The sequence below is a fragment of the Procambarus clarkii genome, chromosome 86 (assembly GCF_040958095.1).
Source record: "Procambarus clarkii isolate CNS0578487 chromosome 86, FALCON_Pclarkii_2.0, whole genome shotgun sequence".
NCBI classification, from domain to species: domain Eukaryota; kingdom Metazoa; phylum Arthropoda; class Malacostraca; order Decapoda; family Cambaridae; genus Procambarus; species Procambarus clarkii.
The window spans coordinates 18,119,910-18,138,931 of NC_091235.1; the positions used below are offsets into that span (position 1 = coordinate 18,119,910).

The following is a 19,022-nucleotide window of genomic DNA, read 5'->3' on the forward strand; positions in this document are numbered from 1 at the left end:
AGACATAAGAGAGACCAACGTCGTCTATGCCTTCTGTTGAACCCACCTGTGTAAAAATATAGAGCGGATGCTGGGTGGAGCTTCTCTCACCTCTCCCTCTCTGTCGCTCACATCTGATTAGTGTTTGGAGGGCGGAAGGAGGGAGGAGAACCAGGGTATTGGAGAGAGAGAGAGAGAGAGAGAGAGAGAGAGAGAGAGAGAGAGAGAGAGAGAGAGAGAGAGAGAGAGAGAGAGAGAGAGAGAGAGAGACGAGGGAATAAGTTTGTATTAGATAAACTGAAATATATGAAAACACATTGCTAAACATGACGATAACGGTGAAAACAGATGGAAGCTGAGGATGAGTGTCTAGAGAGGAGAGGAGACGGGGAGGAGGTAGGGAGAAGGAAGAAGAGGAGTCTTGAAAGGAGCTAGGGGGGGGGGGACCTTAGACCACCAGACAAAGTGAGAAAGTCCAATATAACAGTCAATCTTAGTTGAGTTTGGTGTTGGACTTAAGACCTATCCATCCCCTGAGAGTCATTATAAAAGCCACCACAATACTTCACTCACCAACCAGCAAAGTTTTCCTGGACATTGATCACTCATAAAGTAAACTCGGTGTTCATTACGGAAGCGGTATACACCTCTCAGTATACTCCTTACCTAATTAGTTTTGGTAATATGTATTTTACCACATATAAACAAAAAGTGCTAAAAGAGAGTTTAAATATATTTGCTTAAATAAATATATGACAATAATACTTGAAGACGTATTAAAAATCGTATAAAAATGTCATAGGAGCGGATGAGAGGCAGAGGACAGGAGGAGTAGGGGCTGAAGATGAGAGGCAGGTTGAGAGGAAAGAGCAGGTGAAGGGTGGGAGGGACCAGGACAGGTGAAGGAACAGACTGGAACAGGTGAGGATGGGGAGGCGAGGCTGGCAGAAGGTGGGAGGGGCCACGGGACAGGAAATAAAGGAGCATGAACGGTGAAAGGAGACACCAAGGCAGGATGCCGCCACGTTCAAAGGAAATAATAATAATAATAATAACTTTAATATGCGCTTATGTTCTTAATCTGTACAGAATGTTTGTTAACACATGGTAAATAATATACATACCCGTATGTATGTATATTATTTCTAGTATGCATACATACTAGGTATGTATACTGAATAAGAGGAGATAGTCTACCATTAATATTGGCTGAGAGGAAATGGTATACATGGTATTAATACAATACGAAGGAAATATATATGACCCAAAGTCAGTCATATTTATACAAAGGAAAGGACAGCTGACTCTTACAAAGAAATGGTTGCTGGATTGACATGAGAGTATTCGGGGCAGGTGTAGTTAATTTTAGTGCTACCAGGGAGGAGTAGATAGTCCTCAGTCTACCTTAGTGTGATCGTTAAGGAAGCATCGGCCTTTGCATCAACTGCCTCGTTATCACATCGAAAGATTTGATGGTTGTTAATAGTGAAAGCAATCGATGATTACCAATTACTATTGAAGCTGCAACTCCTGTCGTTTTGACAGAACCTTGTTGAAGAGCCGGATGTTACAAACTGCGTCCCGGTAGTTACGTTGACATAGTAGTTACGGTGTGTGTTAACTAGATAGATTAGTTAAACTCTGACGTTATTAGTCTGCGTTTTGTACATTGATCAATCTGATTGTTTGAAGCTATGATTCGCAACGTGCTTCATTCACTTCGAACTTGTGTTGTTATAAGTTCCCTAAATTAACATGATCAAAACACCTTACCCGACTTTACTTAGACTTAGATTTGCATAAAGAAATATATGAATTCAAATTTTCAAAAATACTCGTTTTTAACGTTCTCGATGGTCGGCCTCGTGGTGGAGGAGGGACTGAACTAATGTCGGGCGAACAACTAAGGAGGAAATTATAGCTGGAGAAATTACCGGTGAGGTTAAATACTGGTGGGCCTACCTCTGGTGGTGAACCGCTGGTGAACCGCTGGTGAACACGCTGCTGGGTGAACACGCTGCTGGGTGAACACTCCTTGGAGAACAAGCACCTCAGGAGACATCAGTTTTCAATGTCAAGAGTCTATAAGTGGGTCCCTCGGCCGCTCCGCTCCGTGCTGAAGTGCTAAACTGTTTATACTAGGTGTCAGTATAGTCGGCTATATGTGTGGAGGACAGTATGGATATGTATGGACAGATATGTATGGAGGACACTATACTTCGTAGCTAGTAGTGTACCTGAGAAGGCGGGAAATTGAAGTTAATTGATGTTTTTGTGATATTTCAGGGATATATTTGGCATTTTAACGTGACTTTTGAAAGGCGTAAACAACCGGTGAGAGTCGTAGCTGAAATCCTGCAGCAGGGCAGCGGGGATAATGAGAATTATCACCCGTCGACGCGTCAAGGTTAGGGTGACGGTGCGTAGGGGTGACGGGAGCGTGACGAGTCACGGCTGGGCTTACCATAGAAAGCGGGAGGACGACGGTGATGAGAGAAAACATGGTGAGAGTGACGATGGGGAAGGGGTAACTCCTACAGAGTCACGGAGTCCATCCAATGAGCCGCCTCAAACCCCTGATCTGCCCAACTATGACACCGTCTGTGACGACAAGGATCTCAACGTGGAGTTGGAAGAGGATGCAGATTATGAAGATGCCAATGGGTCCATTTATGAGTGTTTGGACAAGGTTTCAGAGAGGATATATGAGGAAGTTGGCAAGAAAGGTTTGCGTGTGCGCTTCAAGGGAGAAAAAGATGACGAAAAGTTCGTTGAGGATGAAATGAATGGCAGCTATTATTCTACAGGAGCTATACCGAAGAGGGGAAGCACCTCCACGCTGACAGAAGACGAGGAAGAAGAGAGAGAAGTTAACGGAATGAGGGAGCCTGGTAGTCGCGAAGGTGAAGATGACTTGTATGAGAATATCGAGGACGTTGGTGAGTCCACCAAGCCTCAGATCCCGGTGACTAACGGCAGGTCGCACGACATTCTCAAGCGAGACAGCGAGACCTGCATTTATGACTACGATGAACCAAGAAAGATCGAGGTAACTGTAACATCGAAGAGAGACAGCGACGCCCAGGAGAGTGACGCTGCTAACGGAAAAGCCAAGTCGAAGAAGCGAGGAAAGGTTGAGGTCAAGTTCTCCCCGTGGCAAACGGAAAGACGTGAGAAAAGAACGAGAAACTTACAAGAACACGAAGACAACGTAAAGGTTGAACAGAGAACCAAGCTCTCATACTGCAACAGAAATGGGCGGAAAGTGATTAGAGGCACCAGTAGCGATGACGAGTCTCAATACAAGCTCCGCCACAGATCCAATATCGAAGTCAGTACGGAGAACGTGCCGGCTGAAAATGAAAACGACGCCGATGCGAAACGAGGAAACACTGATAGCAACAAAAGGTCGTCCCGCGGTTACTGTCGTCGAGATGCTGCTGCTGCTGACGACGACGACGACGACATGAACTATTTTAGTGACGACGAGAACGACACCTGTCGGCGGGGTCGTCGCAGGGTGAAGAAGAGGACGCTGATCAGGGTCCGGGGCTCCGGCGTGGACCAGGAGGGGGACCAGGAGGAGGGCGGACCCGCCCTGGTCAAGACCTTCTCAAGAACAGTCGTCACATTCGGAAGAGGTTTGTGTGATCGCCGCCTTGTACCGCACCGTATTGTACCGCACCGCCTTGTACCGCACCGCCTTGTACCGCACCGTATTGTACCGCACCGCCTTGTACCGCACCGCCTTGTACCGCACCGTATTGTACCGCACCGCCTTGTACCGCACCGTATTGTACACACATGACGGTGCTCCACCAGATTGTACCGTACAGGTTGTTCAGCACCAGTTTGTACCACATTAGGTTGTTCCGCACCAGAATGCACCACATCAGATTGAACTGCACCAGATTGTACCGCACCAGATTGTACCGCACCAGGATGTACCATATCAGATTGTACTGCACCAGATTGTACCGCACCAGATTGTACCGCACCAGGATGTACCATATCAGATTGTACTGCACCAGACTGTTCTGGTTCTGCATGTACCACAACAGGATTTTCTTCGCCAGATTGCACCATAGCCTTGCACCAAGGTTCACCAGGATCTATACACCACCACATACACCACAGCTCCGTTACATATACATTAAAACCACATTAACTGTGAATGAGACGTTGATGTTATTATATCTGACAATGGAATGCTTCTTCTATCATGTATTTAGCCTATCTTAGTATGTATACCCCCCCCCCTGTGTCTTAATATGTATTCCCTGTATCTTAGTATCTATACAGTGTAACACAGCGTCGTTTGACCCCTTCCCTTATGTATACGACATGTATATGGGACACTATGTGTATGTGGGCACCATGTGTTTGTAGAGCACCATGTGTATATATGTATGGGACCTTGTGTATATATGTGGGAACTATATACATGTAGGTTCATATATAGAGCATCATATGTTGGATTAATGTCTTATGAGATATCTGATAGCATAGCAAAAAAATATGCACTATGACACTAAGTTGAAATCCAATGTACATTAGCTATAAAACCGTCTTAAAGGATAAATAAATTAATATTTGATTACCCTTGAGGAGCAACAGAGCTATATTTCGTGTTAATAAATAGTTTAGAAAGAAGAAAATAAATATGGTAATATTCTGCTTGCATAGCTCTTCTCGAGAAGTAATGTGTATATACAAATTATTTATATTATAAAAGCTATGTTTGTGGCTTATAATTTGTGAGTTTTTCCTTGTGGTGTGTTGTGTGTCAGTGGGGTGTTGTTTGTGGTGTGTTGTGTGTCAGTGGGGTGTTGTTTGTGGTGTGTTGTGTGTCAGTGGGGTGTTGTTTGTGGTGTGTTGTGTGTCAGTGGGGTGTTGTTTGTGGTGTGTTGTGTGTCAGTGGGGTGTTGTTTGTGGTGTGTTGTGTGTCAGTGGTGTGTTGTTTGTGGTGTGTCAGTGGGGTGTTGTTTGTGGTGTGTTGTGTGTCAGTGGGGTGTTGTTTGTGGTGTGTTGTGTGTCAGTGGGGTGTTGTTTGTGGTGTGTTGTGTGTCAGTGGGGTGTTGTTTGTGGTGTGTTGTGTGTCAGTGGGGTGTTGTTTGTGGTGTGTCAGTGGGAATGTGTACATAAATGGTTATATAATAATTAGTTCTGCGTTTATTTATTTGTAAATCATTGGTGTCGTAAGATTCTTATGATCTGGACATTTAACGTCAGTATTGGGCAGTCTTACTTCGGAAGATGGATGAGCTTTCGGGCTCCTTTTAATTAAATCTCGTGATTATTGACACTGGCTCACATGGCACAAACATTCTGACTTCTTTAGTTTCGTTTGTGGTGTGTTTATGTTGGGATACACAAGCCGGTCGCTGCAAGTAGAACGAGTTTCTTAACTCGAAAGACATCACACATACTCTCTCTCTCTCTCTCTCTCTCTCTCTCTCTCTCTCTCTCTCTCTCTCTCTCTCTCTCTCTCTCTCTCTCTCTCTCTCTCTCTCTCTCTCTCTCTCTCTCTCTCGGGGTCCTGTGGCTGAGTGGACAGCGCTTGAGACTCGTAATCCTAGGGGTCCGGGGTTCGATCCCCGGCGATGGCGGAAAATAAATGGGCTGGGTTTCTTTCGCCTGATGCGTCTCTTTACCTAGTAGTAAATCCATCATGCTAGTAGGATGAGTATAGGGTGCACAATAAACTAGCCGCCTCCGGCCACAGCAGTCATACAGTGATCCAGAGGACTGGTCATGAGCTGCTGTTAGGGAGTGAAGTGTAGGTGGTGTGTGTGTGTGTGTGTGTGTGTGTGTGTGTGTGTGTGTGTGTGTGTGTAAGTGTAAGTTTAGGTGGTGTGTGTGTGTGTGTGTAAGTGTAAGTGGTGTGTGTGTGTGTAAGTGTAAGTGGTGTGTGTGTGTGTGTGTGTGTGTGTGTGTGTGTGTGTGTGTGTGTGTGTGTGTGTGTGTGTGTGTGTGTGTGTGTGTGTGTAAGTGTAAGTGGTGTGTGTGTGTGTGTGTGTGTGTGTGTGTGTGTGTGTGTGTGTGTGTGTGTGTGTAAGTGTAGGTGGTGTGTGTGTGTGTGTGTGTGTGTGTGTGTGTGTGTGTGTGTGTGTGTGTGTGTGTGTGTGTGTAAGTGTAGGTAGTGTGTGTGTGTGTAAGTGTAGGTGGTGTGTGTGTGTAAGTGTAGGTGGTGTGTGTGTGTGTAAGTGTAGGTGGTGTGTGTGTGTGTGTAAGTGTAGGTGGTGTGTGTGTGTGTGTGTGTGTGTGTGTGTAAGTGTAGGTGGTGTGTGTGTGTGTAAGTGTAGGTGGTGTGTGTGTGTGTGTGTAAGTGTAGGTGGTGTGTGTGTAAGTGTAGGTGGTGTGTGTGTGTGTGTGTGTAAGTGTAGGTGGTGTGTAGGCAGGAAGCAGGGCTGGTGCAGCAGAAGGCGGAGGGGATCACTACCAACCAGCTCCCTGGAGAAGGATAAACTGCGTTACTGTGGACGATAAAGACTTGATTAAATTTGGAATGACGATGTTATTCAAATTAGATCAGGTGTGGAAAATTGTTTCAGCTTGAGTGTTTGCCGGAAGAGATAGCTCTAGCTCCTGGGCCCCCAACTCGTAGGTGTGTGCACCTACATGCTTGATTCCCTACTTGGGCCCCGCCTCTCAGCTGTCGATTGTCTAGGGTTGTTCCCAGTCATATATTTCTTCATTAGTAGTATCTGGTTTTAAATCTGTGGACGGAGTTACTCTCCACAAGATCCTCTTAGTTAGAAATGTTCACCACTGTTTGAAAATACATTTCTCTGTAAGGGATTATATTAATCCTTAGCTTTGATCGCTTTATCAGATCTGGAGCCTGATATATCAATCGATATGATGAAGAATGACTATGTTGTTGTTTAAGATTCAGTTATTGGGAACAAAAAGTTTCCAAGTAGCACGGGCTATAGTGAGCCCGTAGTGGACTTATCTGGCACAAGAGCGGGGCTGTAACTTTTATATGCTAGATTATCTACATAATATCAACTCCAAAGTGAGGTGATAATCTCACGGGCCTAATCTAATCTCAAAACAGGGACGTAACTATAGCACAGGAAAGCTGGGATAATTCTGACAACCTTACCTGAAGTCATTGTTAGAGTCCCATTAAACATGAGCTTTGATAAAGTCAATTATTGTATATTTATGATAATTCCAAAGTGCAGGGACGCAATCTTTGATCCAAAGCTTGTTCACGCCAGTAATGTAAATGGGATCCAACTGTTGGGAGTGAACAATTTAATGAGATGTTTGTTAAAGCAAAGACAGTTATGATTAGTAGGAATCTTAAACCAAGAGATTAATGTATAAATGTTGGGAATAAGGTAAGTAGGGTAGTGGCGTTTATCTCTAGATGCGTTACCAATAAAGTAACTAATGCTATTCTTCAGCTTTATAAGTAACTAATGCTATTTTACAGCTTTATATTGGCGTTTAAAGCCTCATTTAGATTATGCAGGATCATGAAACTTAATTCCAGGAACTCGAAACTTTTCACAAGGAGAGGTTCCAAAAAGTCCACTTAACATTCTCAAGAGAAGCGACGGGTATAGAGGTGATGGGAATGAAGAATACATACAAATGGTAAAGCGTAACAAAGGAGATAGTAACATAATGTTAAACATATCAACACGGAACACGAAACAGTGGATGTGACTTGGAGAAGTTTAGATACAAGAAAGACCTGGGTAAATAATGGTTTGGAAATAGGGTAGTTGAACTACCGGGATAAATTACCGGGTAACATAATGTACACTGGATCACTGTACTGTTTCAAGCGTAGGCTAAACATATATATATATATATCACTAAGAACACTTTCACCCGGCCAGGATTCGAACCCATGCCGTCCAGGATCACCCCCTAAACGTACGATCATTGGTGCGGTGGTCACGGTACTGTGTATGTTTAGGGGTGATCCTGGACGGCATGAGTTCGAATCCTGGCCGGGTCAAAGAAAACAAAAATTTGATGGTAAACCAAAGCCAACCTGAATAAGGGAGCTTTCTCTCCCTTTCCCCTGCCCTCTCCTTTCCCTTTCTCTTCCCTATGGCCTTTCCTCTTCCTTCCTTCTCTCCCCCTGTCCTCCGCCAGCTGTCTCTCACGGACCACTGGCTTGATGACCTCCTTACTTTAACGTCACAAATAAAACAACACAATTACGCCAAAAGTTGTCTTTAATGGCGTTCTCGCCAGCCCTGAGAGGGAAGGGTGGGAGGGTAGAGTGGGAGGGGGTGGAAGTGTAGACTTAAGAGCGGGAAGCAATGGGAGAGATAAGATTTACATCCCATTCAGAACCTCGACCATGTAAAATATTATCATGTGATGTAATTTACAACAGTTAACAGTAATAATTAAAACACCAATTTTTAATGTTACATAATATAATTTTGCGCCTATTTAGGCCTACGATAGGCGTGTCGTTTCCGCTGGCAATTATATTTGCTTTAATTTGGCGAGTCTAATTTCTGCTCACATTCAAAAGCGTTTTGAAATGCTCATTAATTCGGCAGCCGAATAATTTTATTACAACGTTTGAACTGATGATATCGACTTTTGTGTGAATGTACAGAACATCGACTTTTGTGTGTATGTACAGAATATCGACTTTTGTGTAAAAAAAAGTTCACATTTTGTATTATTGAATTTGTAGAGTCCATGAGAAAGATGCATGGCAACATCTTAAGCTGCCCTAGGCCTAATATGCTACATATGCCATATATGTACTACTACATATATACTTATCCACCCACTCACCCCCACTCCCTCATCCCCCTCCCCCATTACACCCTCACACACCCTCACACACCCTCTCACACCCTCACGCTGAATAAACACTCAACTCATCGCCCTCACAAATAACTCATTAATTATTAAGCTCCTAATAATTCCTTTAATCCGGAACTATATTAATGAACACAAGTTGTGTAATACTTAAATACATTTTAATGTATTCCATTTATTTGAAATAATTGAACATTACAGGAAATGTGGTTTTGGAAATACGAAGGTGATGTTAACATTGAGTGTTGACCAGACCACACACTAGAAATTGAAGGGACGACGACGTTTCGGTCCGTCCTGGACCATTCTCAAGTCGATTGAGAATGGTCCACTCACACACTCCCACACTGTTAACATTGAGGGATTTTTGTGTTTAAAGAATGTAAACTATTAGAAAGTATGTGTGAAGATAGTATACCAAACCTGGCAAATGATAGCATACCATACATAGCTGTTGACAGTATACTGCTCATGGATAGTATACCATACTTGGCCATGTATAGTATACTATAGCGCATCCATGGCAGTATACTGTGGTGTACTGGTACACATGAGCGCTATATAGTGCGACACTGCTACAGTTTGGTAATTTGTTACTTATTCTTCCATCCGGCTGGTCAGTCAGTCAGTTAGTGAGTGACAGTTAAGGGACATGAATCCGCTCTCGCAATAACCGGAAAGACTGGAGCTTTGTGCGCCACCCTGTTTCCCCCATCCCCCACTCCGTGCACCGTCCAGTTCCCACTCCCACACTGCCCCAGTTCCCACTCCCACACTGCCCCAGTTCCCACTCCCACACTGCCCAGTTCCCACTCCCACACTGCCCAGTTCCCACTCCCACACTGCCCAGTTCCCACTCCCACACTGCCCCAGTTCCCACTCCCACACTGCCCAGTTCCCACTCCCACACTGCCCAGTTCCCACTCCCACACTGCCCAGTTCCCACTCCCACACTGCCCAGTTCCCACTCCCACACTGCCCCAGTTCCCACTCCCACACTGACCAGTTCCCACTCCCACACCGCCCCAGTTCCCACTCCCACACTGCCCAGTTCCCACTCCCACACTGCCCCAGTTCCCACTCCCACACTGCCCAGTTCCCACTCCCACACTGCCCAGTTCCCACTCCCACACTGCCCAGTTCCCACTCCCACACTGCCCAGTTCCCACTCCCACACTGCCCAGTTCCCACTCCCACACTGCCCAGTTCCCACTCCCACACTGCCCAGTTCCCACTCCCACACTGCCCAGTTCCCACTCCCACACTGCCCAGTTCCCACTCCCACACTGCCCAGTTCCCACTCCCACACTGCCCAGTTCCCACTCCCACACTGCCCCAGTTCCCACTCCCACACTGCCCAGTTCCCACTCCCACAATAACAATAATAATAATCCACACTTCCCCATGGTGTGGGGGGGCAGGCAAGATAGTGTCACACAACCGCTCGGAGGGGGACACCGAGCAAGTTTGACCCTTGAGGACGAGCTGATAAAAGCGATTATCCGTTGTCCATAACTGAAGTTCTTCTTCTCTTATATTATAATTATTTTTGTGTTGCCGAGAGCGGGTTGGCGGGGTCCACGAAGCGAAACATTTTGAAATGAGGCCGCGTGCTCATCGCTCGGAGGATGCGACGTAGTGAAAAATTGGCGGTTTACCGAGCGAATCATTTTGGGAAATGACAGCGGAGAGAGAGAGAGAGAGAGAGAGAGAGAGAGAGAGAGAGAGAGAGAGAGAGAGAGAGAGAGAGAGGGAGAGAGGGGGAGAGAGGGGGGGGGGGGAGAGAGAGAGAGAGAGAGAGAGAGAGAGAGAGAGAGAGAGAGAGAGAGAGAGAGAGAGAGAGAGAGTGTGTGTGTGTGTACTCACCTATATGTGCTTGCGGGGAATGAGCTTTGGCTCTTTGGTCATACTGTGTGTGATATATTGTCTTTGTGTGTGTATATTTATTTGTTCTGCCCGCAGGATCGAGCTCATGGACCCCGCCTCTCTAACTCCCCGACCTCTTTTTTCTATCTGTCATATCTACTACACATATCTATCGCGCGCACTACGAGGGCCCAGCCCGTGACAGCTGTCATATTCCAAGGCACCTATTTACTGTCTGGTGAACAGAGGCATCAGGTGAAAGAAACTCTGGCCATTTGTTTCTGCCTCGGCCCGTGAATCGAAGCCAAACCCTTACTTCGCTCGGCCGCGAGGACCTATGTGTATGTTTTTGTTGAATGAGTCTTCGTGCGTGTATGTGTACCCCTTTGTGTGTGTGTGTTCTCTTTTGCTGTGTTTTTAAGAGGTTGAGCTCTAGCTCCTTAGCCCGCATTATAGTATAGTCTTGAGACGTGATTGCTCTCAGCTGGCAAGGGTCGGGAACATGTAATTATCAACTAAAGTCAAAAGTATTTAAATACATTGAAAGATGGGCGACACGGGAGCAGGATATAAGATTATCGACGTGAATTAAGGAGTCCGATCCACCGGGAAGATTATCTAGTCGCACCTGTCAAGAATGGTCGGGGAAGCAATTTCATCTTATCCTTAATATCAGGTCATTTAACTGAAGGATCCTGGACTGTAGGGGGTAGAACAACCCCTTCTTTTAAATTCTTAATTATAGTAAGATCCAGCTCCCTCAATATTTCCTCATAGTTCAATTCTTTTAATTCTGGATTTTATCTCGCGCATATCCCAACTTTCTCAAGTTTCATTTTGTATATATGTATTGTGTGGTCTCGATATGGATATTTGCAGGCCTTTGTATCTGTTATTGAGAGTGTTGACGCGTTCATCTGACGGGGGCTCGGCACTATGTCTGGACAGAATTTCTGTCGTTTCTCCATGAACTGTCTTCCCCCTTATTGTGTACCCTTGTTCGTCTCGTCCGCTCCCAGATGTATGTACTCAGTCACACGTGTTGGCGGATGTGCGCGCGTCCATATGCGTGCTTGCGTGTATGCGCGCACTTACCTGTTAATTTGTGTGTTTTATTGTGAGTTATGAGGCAGAATGGACCCAGGGGAATGGTATGGGATGAAGGATGTGAGCAGGAGTGGTATAACAGCGACTGGAATCATATCAGGACTGGAATGAGAGACTGGAATCATATCAGGAGTGGAATATGAGACTGGAATCATATCAGGAGTGGAATATGAGACTGGAATCATATCAGGAGTGGAATATGAGACTGGAATCATATCAGGACTGGAATATGAGACTGGAATCATATCAGGACTGGAATATGAGACTGGAATCATATCTCCCTCACGACTGGGACGAGAGCAACAGGTGATGGGTTACCTGTACCGAGAGTACAAGTTAAACTGGGATGAGCCACTCTCGCATGAACTGTACCGGGATGGCATAAACGGGGTCGAGCGGAAGCCCAGACAAGGAAGTCTCTCCCCCAACCGTTTAGATGCTCGAGTGATACCACACCGGATCATGACACAGATAGTCACATAATAGGGCTCAGCTGTGTTTATATATATATATATATATATATATATATATATATATATATATATATATATATATATGTGTGTGTGTGTGTGTGTGCTCAATGAAATCTCATGAATGTGATCTATCATTGAGAAAATCAGTAAGAGCCATGGGGATTCGAACCCCCCACACTTGGTACTCCTAAGCACACACACCCTACACCACGACATGGTAAAAAGCAGTGCAATCTGGGATTCAGCTTAATTATTTTAGGGATTCCTGAGGCTTCCACTGAAGCCAAATCAGGGTTTCATGCATATTGTCCCCCCCCCACCCCATGCACTCTGGCTGTGAAGCTGGAACTCCTGGAACACAATAACAGAGAGAGAGAGAGAGAGAGAGAGAGATAAAGTCAATATTGACTTATTAACTACGTGCATAGGTGATATACTAAACATAATAGATACCCTTAAAAAGATTCATAGAAAACACCGACCTTACCTAACCTTGTTAGTATCTTAAGATAAGCATCTTATTGCTTCGTAATTACAATTATTACTTAACCTATACCTATTATAGGTTAGGTAATAATTGTAATTACGAAGCTATAAGATGCTTATCTTAAGATACTAACAAGGTTAGGTAAGGTCGGTGTTTTCTATGAATCTTTTTAAGGGTATCTATTATGTTAAGTATGTCACCTATGCACATATTTAATAAGTCAATATTGACTTATTAAATTTGCGAGAACGGGTTGCATACTGAGAGACGCACACACGCATCTTCCTTCTTTACCCTCTCTCCCTTCTTCCTACTTCCTTCTTTACCCTCTCTCACTTCTTCCTTCTTCCTCTTCATCATTCTTACGTCTTTCTCTCTTTTCTTCCTCCTCCTCTCCTTGGGTTATCTACAGGAGCCTTGTAGAAACTTTATTCCTATAATGTTGTACTGGTGTAATTGTGTTAGTTTTCTTCAAGTTTCAGTGTATAAATTACAAAAGAGTCAAAAAGAGCACAGCACGTCAAATATATACATATGTAGATATATATACATATGTAGATATATACATATGTAGATATATACATATGTAGATTATACATATGTAGATATATACATATGTAGACATATACATATGTAGATATATACATATGTAGACATACATATGTAGATATATACATATGTAGACGTATACATATGTACATGTACTGTACAAGTTGAAAACACACAAACTCACACTGCGTTGTAAGTTTCAGTCTTTTAGGCTTATGTGAGTGGCGTCCGAAAAGGAGGGGCGGGGGGGGGGGGGGTAAATAGGCGAATATTAAACGACCATCAATTATGTGTCTGTATCTGGGCCTGGATTCATCAGGCTGTTAAGTATCCATTTACAAAACCCCGGTGCGTCTTTGCAGAGTTTAAGAGGTCTGAAGTGTTACGATGTTGCCAGTTACAGCTTGTGTTGCGACGTTGCGAAGCTCGTAATTTATTACATACAAAGAAAGCAGTTATAATTGAGGAAAGATATACAGGTTTCGTAACTGGGCATTTTTAGTGGTTAATGAATCCAGACGCTGATTTCCATTAACTGTGAAGGATTTAAAAGCCTTGAGAACGGTATATCCCGTCATATGAGAAGTCCTGGCGGTAGAGACGCGCTCTAGGCTTATTAGGATGGGGTTTTGAGGCTTCAGGATGTGTGTGGATTAGCACTCTCTTGCGGTCTTGTGGGGGGGGGGGGAGGGGTATGGTTATGGCTCACGCAGCTGGACAACGGAAACCGTTCATTAGATTCGTGATTGAAAATGTGGGTATGGGTAGGCTGGCCCCCCCCTCTCTCCTAGCCCCATACCCAGGCCCTCCTGCCTGTGAACCATATCCTCATGCTCCTCCCCACCTCGAGCCTACACCCTCATCCTCCTACCTACCTCGAGCCTACACCCTCATGCTCCTCCCCACTTCGAGCCTACACCCTCATGCTCCTACCCACCTCGAGCCTACACCCTGATGCTCCTACCCACCTCGAGCCTACACCCTGATGCTCCTCCCCACCTCGAGCCTACACCCTGATGCTCCTACCCACCTCGAGCCTACACCCTGATGCTCCTACCCACCTCGAGCCTACACCCTGATGCTCCTACCCACCTCGTGCCTACACCCTCATGCTCCTACCCACCTCGTGCCTACACCCTTATGCTCCTACCCATCTCAAGCCTACACCCTCATGCTCCTCTCTCCCCAAAGTCATTCCTCTTTCATGCTCACCCCCCCCCCCCCCCCTCCCCTGGTGTACACAGTACCATAACCACTTCACCAACCATTGCCTATAAGGATTGGCAAATCACTGACTGAGCTCAATTAACTGGAGCTCAATAACTGAGCTCCATGACTGACCAATCCCCGGCAACACTCGTGATGCAATTTGCGAGCAGTTTTTCATCAAATCCCGGTGCACGCTCGGGCCGCGCCGAACATACAAATGCGAAACAAAGCTTGAAAAATGTGAGCGTTCAAGCTTCCCTTCTCATTTGAAGGCTCAGCGCGATCCGTGCCTGCACCAGGACTTTAATGAAACAACTGTGCCCAAATTGTACCGCGAGTGTTGCCGGGGAGTGTTCAGTCATGGTGCATGACGATCATGCCGTTACAGGTTATAGACGCAACTGAATCAAGCTCTTCGGATGATTGGCAGGAACCAAGAATGCAATGTGCGATCCCCTTCGTATTGTCCAACCAGTCAACCAAAAATTACAGTGCTCACAACAGCTGTTAAGAAATGTAAAAAAGGGTCTATTTAAAAAAATAGAGCCGGAGGAGAGCTCGGCCAGAGAGCCTAGGCCGGGGGAGAGCCTAGGCCGGAAGAGAGCCTAGGCCGGAAGAGAGCCTAGGCCGGAAGAGAGCCTAGGCCGGAGGAGAGCTCGGCCAGAGAGCCTAGGCCGGGGGAGAGCCTATGCCGGAAGAGAGCCTAGGCCGGAAGAGAGCCTAGGCCGGAAGAGAGCCTAGGCCGGAGGAGAGCTCGGCCAGAGAGCCTAGGCCGGAGGAGAGCTCGGCTAGTGAGTCTTAGCGTCAACAAACCCCGGTATGAGTGATGGATCTGCTATGTAAAGTTAATGAGAATGCATAATGAATTAGGAACAGGCAATTAAGAGCCCCGTGAATAGTGGAGGAAAGGCAGGGACTTGCTACGGCTCATCTGGATTTACTTCCCAGTTTTTGAAAACGACATTTGCGATGTTTTTGTTAATGAATAATGATTTGTGTGTTGACCGTTTGTTTCTATGGATTGTTTGGTGTGTGTGTGTGTGTGGGCTGTTTGGCTTATAAACACACCAAACAGAAACATTCTGTGTTTTTTAAGTTTAGTACAGTGTATGTTACTTGAGCTCACTGTACTCGAGGTACAGTGTACGTTATTCGAGGTACAGTGTACGTTACTCGAGGTACTGTGTAAACCGTTTTTCATTCATAAACAGGGGGTTTGGCGGGTGGATGGAATCACTTTTCGGTCTTTGTTTGGAGGACGGGCTGTTTATGAATGAAAAACGGTTTACACACGACTCACAACTGATTTCGTTCGAACACTTCCGAAACAAGTGCTTCACTGACGAATTTTGTTCGAACCACAACGCTGTAAATACCAACCCGTCCTCGACTCAAGTCCATTACATCCAGCGGTCGACCCCACAGACGCATTCATAAATTTTAATATGCTGTTCATTCAAAACGGGAATTTTCTCAAGTATAAATTAATATTATAATATATTAGCATATTGTGCATATATAGGCATAGGTTAGGTTAGGTTAGGTGTTTAGGTTCTGTTGGCGATTATTTGTATTTGTAGTACGTGGGTGAAGCATTTATAGCGTTGTGATTCGAACAAAATTCGCCAGTGAAGCACTTGTTCCGGATATATTCGAACGTCAGCAGTTGTGAGTCGTGTGTAAACCGCTTTTCATTCATAAACAGGGGGTTTGGCGGGTGGATGGAATCACTTTTGGATCTTTGTTTGGAGGACGGGCTGGTAAATACTCAGCCCGTCCTCCAAACAAAGATCCAAAAGTGATTCCATGCACACGCCAAACCCCCTGTTTATGAATGAAAAGCGGTTTACACACGACTCACAACTGCTGACGTTCGAATATATCCGGAACAAGTGCTTCACTGGCGAATTTTGTTCGAATCACAACGCTATAAATGCTTCACCCACGTACTACAAATACAAATAATCGCCAACAGAACCTAAACACCTAACCTAACCTATGCGTATATATGCACAATATGCCAATATATTATAATATTAATTTATACTTGAGAAAATTCCCGTTTTGAATGAACAGCATATTAAAATTTATGAATGCGTCTGTGGGGTCGACCGCTGGATGTAATGGTCTTGAGTCGAGGACGGGTTGCATAAACATGGGGTTTGACGAGAGCATGGAATGGACTTTGGATCTTTGATTAGCTTAGGCACTAACCAATGCCTAAATATGAACAAATATGCTAATATAAAATATTAATTTATATATGAGAAAATTCCTGTTTTGAATGAAGAGAATGTTAAAACTGATGAATGCTCTTTGGGGTCGACTGCTGGATGGAATGGACTTGGTCTGAGCACGAGTTGCGTGTTTCAGCCTCGACGATTGAACTTGATGTTGTCAAGCGCTTATTCCGCGGGTACTTAGTGCCGAGTGGCATCGCCAGGACTACGATGTCGTAGATATATCACATTCAGTAAACATCAGCTAAGATGAAGGCCACATTACAGACGACACTCGAGACCTTTCTCAGGTTTTGATGTTGCATTTAACAGTGTATATCAACCTCGCGGGTAATTATGCCCCCACAACAAGCTACCTGATCAACCAGTAAGTACACTTTTATCGTGTATACTGTTCAAGGCTAAGGTAAACTGTTTATATACGCTATGCAGGATATACCTTTTCGTATATATATAGACCTTGAGGGAGTATACAAAAGCACAAATAGCTGGCGTGGGGAAGGATGCGGGGAGCTGGAGATGTGTTAACCAGCCATGAGTGTTGTGTGGTCGTGTTGTAGTGGTCCTTGGCTGGTTGTCGTGTCAGCTTGGGTCGTGTTGATTGATTGATTGTTGCCGCCGGAGGCGGCTAGGTTATTGTGCACCCCATACCCATCCTGTGAGCGGTAGCGCAAAAAGCATTACAGAGGGCACAAAAGGTCTTTATCAGACCTCATATTAGATTATTACATAAACAATTTCATCTATCCTTCACACCTTATAGTTACATGTCAGCTTCCTGTCGTGTAGCGTGTGTCTTGAAGCTTGGGTGGAGCTCGGCAGAATCTTCCTCTAGTGGACAATTAAAGTTCATAGGCTCTCCTACCACCCCACACACCTCGACCCCCACAGCCCTCGACCCCACACCCTTCGACCCCTACAAACCTTGACCCCACACACCTCGACCCCACACCCCTAGACCCCACACTGTGTCTTTAACATAAGCTCCATCAAGACTTGGTTAAATATTACACAATTTCGTAGAATTATAATCATGATTACAGATTCACCCAGACACTATACAGGGCGTTCATCAAGGTCGCTTCATACAGGCCTTGTATATTACAGCCCATTTAATAGTTGCTTTACATAGCATTAACATCACTGTGTTTTTCCTTCCAGGTAAGGCGAGGCGAGTTATGCAGTAGGAGGCCTCGACGCTAGGGAGAGAGTAAGTGGACTTAAGTTAATTAAGCTGGTTAATTTGGTTAATTATGCTAGTTAATTAATTTGATTTTGCTAGCTAGATGCGTCCTTATATTCCATGTTGATGCTTTATATGTTTTTAGTTAAACATTATACTGTTTGTTCTATAATGGTTCTCTGCCTTTTTTAGTTAGTATATTTTTTTCAGTGATATAAAACAGCAATTTTAATTTTCAGCAATGAAACGAGATTGTGAATATTTCCACTTTTGTATCTTTTTTTTTTTAACACTGACCTTTCTGACCTGTGGAGACCTTTTATGGAGGTAAATACGATTCCCGAGACATAAATATTTAATAAATAATTACGGTGTCATGTTGGGAGATACCGACATGAATTTATATAATCAGCAGTTATACTTACCCCATAAGTTTAGATATAATGTAGTTAATAGAATGACAAATACTCTGCCCACCTAACTACGACCACCCCAACCCATTCTCGCACTTTCTTATAGTCAATATTGACTTATTAAATACGTGCATGTGACATACTAATTTATTGTGAATATTTTAGTTTACCTTGAAAAGCTTCATAGAAAACACCGACCTTACCTAACCTTCTTAGTATGTTAAGATAAGCATCTTGTTGCTTCATAATTACAATTATTACTTAACCTATACGCACCCACAATAAGAGACGACCCCTCCCCCCCCCCAGAGAGACACACCACTGCTTTCCAACTGAGACTTGTTAATCTGTCCTGGTTGGGGTGCCACTTGAGTCTGGGGGTTGATAGGCGTTCCGGTCGTTTAAATTGTAAAATAACAATAAATGTGTCGTTCACTTTTGTGGGCGGTGAGTACGAGGCTTTGATGATGCAACTGAATGAAATTGTCATTTCTATGTTATGGTTTGAATTTGATATGACTGGGACGTGGATCACAGGCTCAGTGGCACCCACACAGTGCCTGGGAGCGTTCAGTGGCACCCACAGTGCCTGGGAGAGCTCGGTGACACTGTTAGGTGCCTCTAGTGCGCTCTAATGCTCTACGCCTCTAGTGCGTTCTAGGCTTCTTTTTCTTATTCTTCATCCTATTTCTTCACCATCTTATT

At 44.6% G+C, this 19,022-nt stretch overlaps 1 protein-coding gene across 1 annotated transcript in view; it reads left to right on the forward strand.

Moving 5' to 3' along the window:
- Nucleotides 1-2,271: 2,271 nt before the first annotated feature.
- The window catches only part of LOC123767944 (uncharacterized), a 276,215-nt gene continuing 259,464 nt past the window's right edge, over nt 2,272-19,022 (forward strand). Inside the window, exon 1 of the mRNA XM_069316973.1 lies at nt 2,272-3,620. Within this exon, the coding sequence (XP_069173074.1) occupies nt 2,357-3,620 (1,264 nt within the window). The 5' untranslated portion in view covers nt 2,272-2,356. The remainder of the gene's footprint in view (nt 3,621-19,022) is intronic.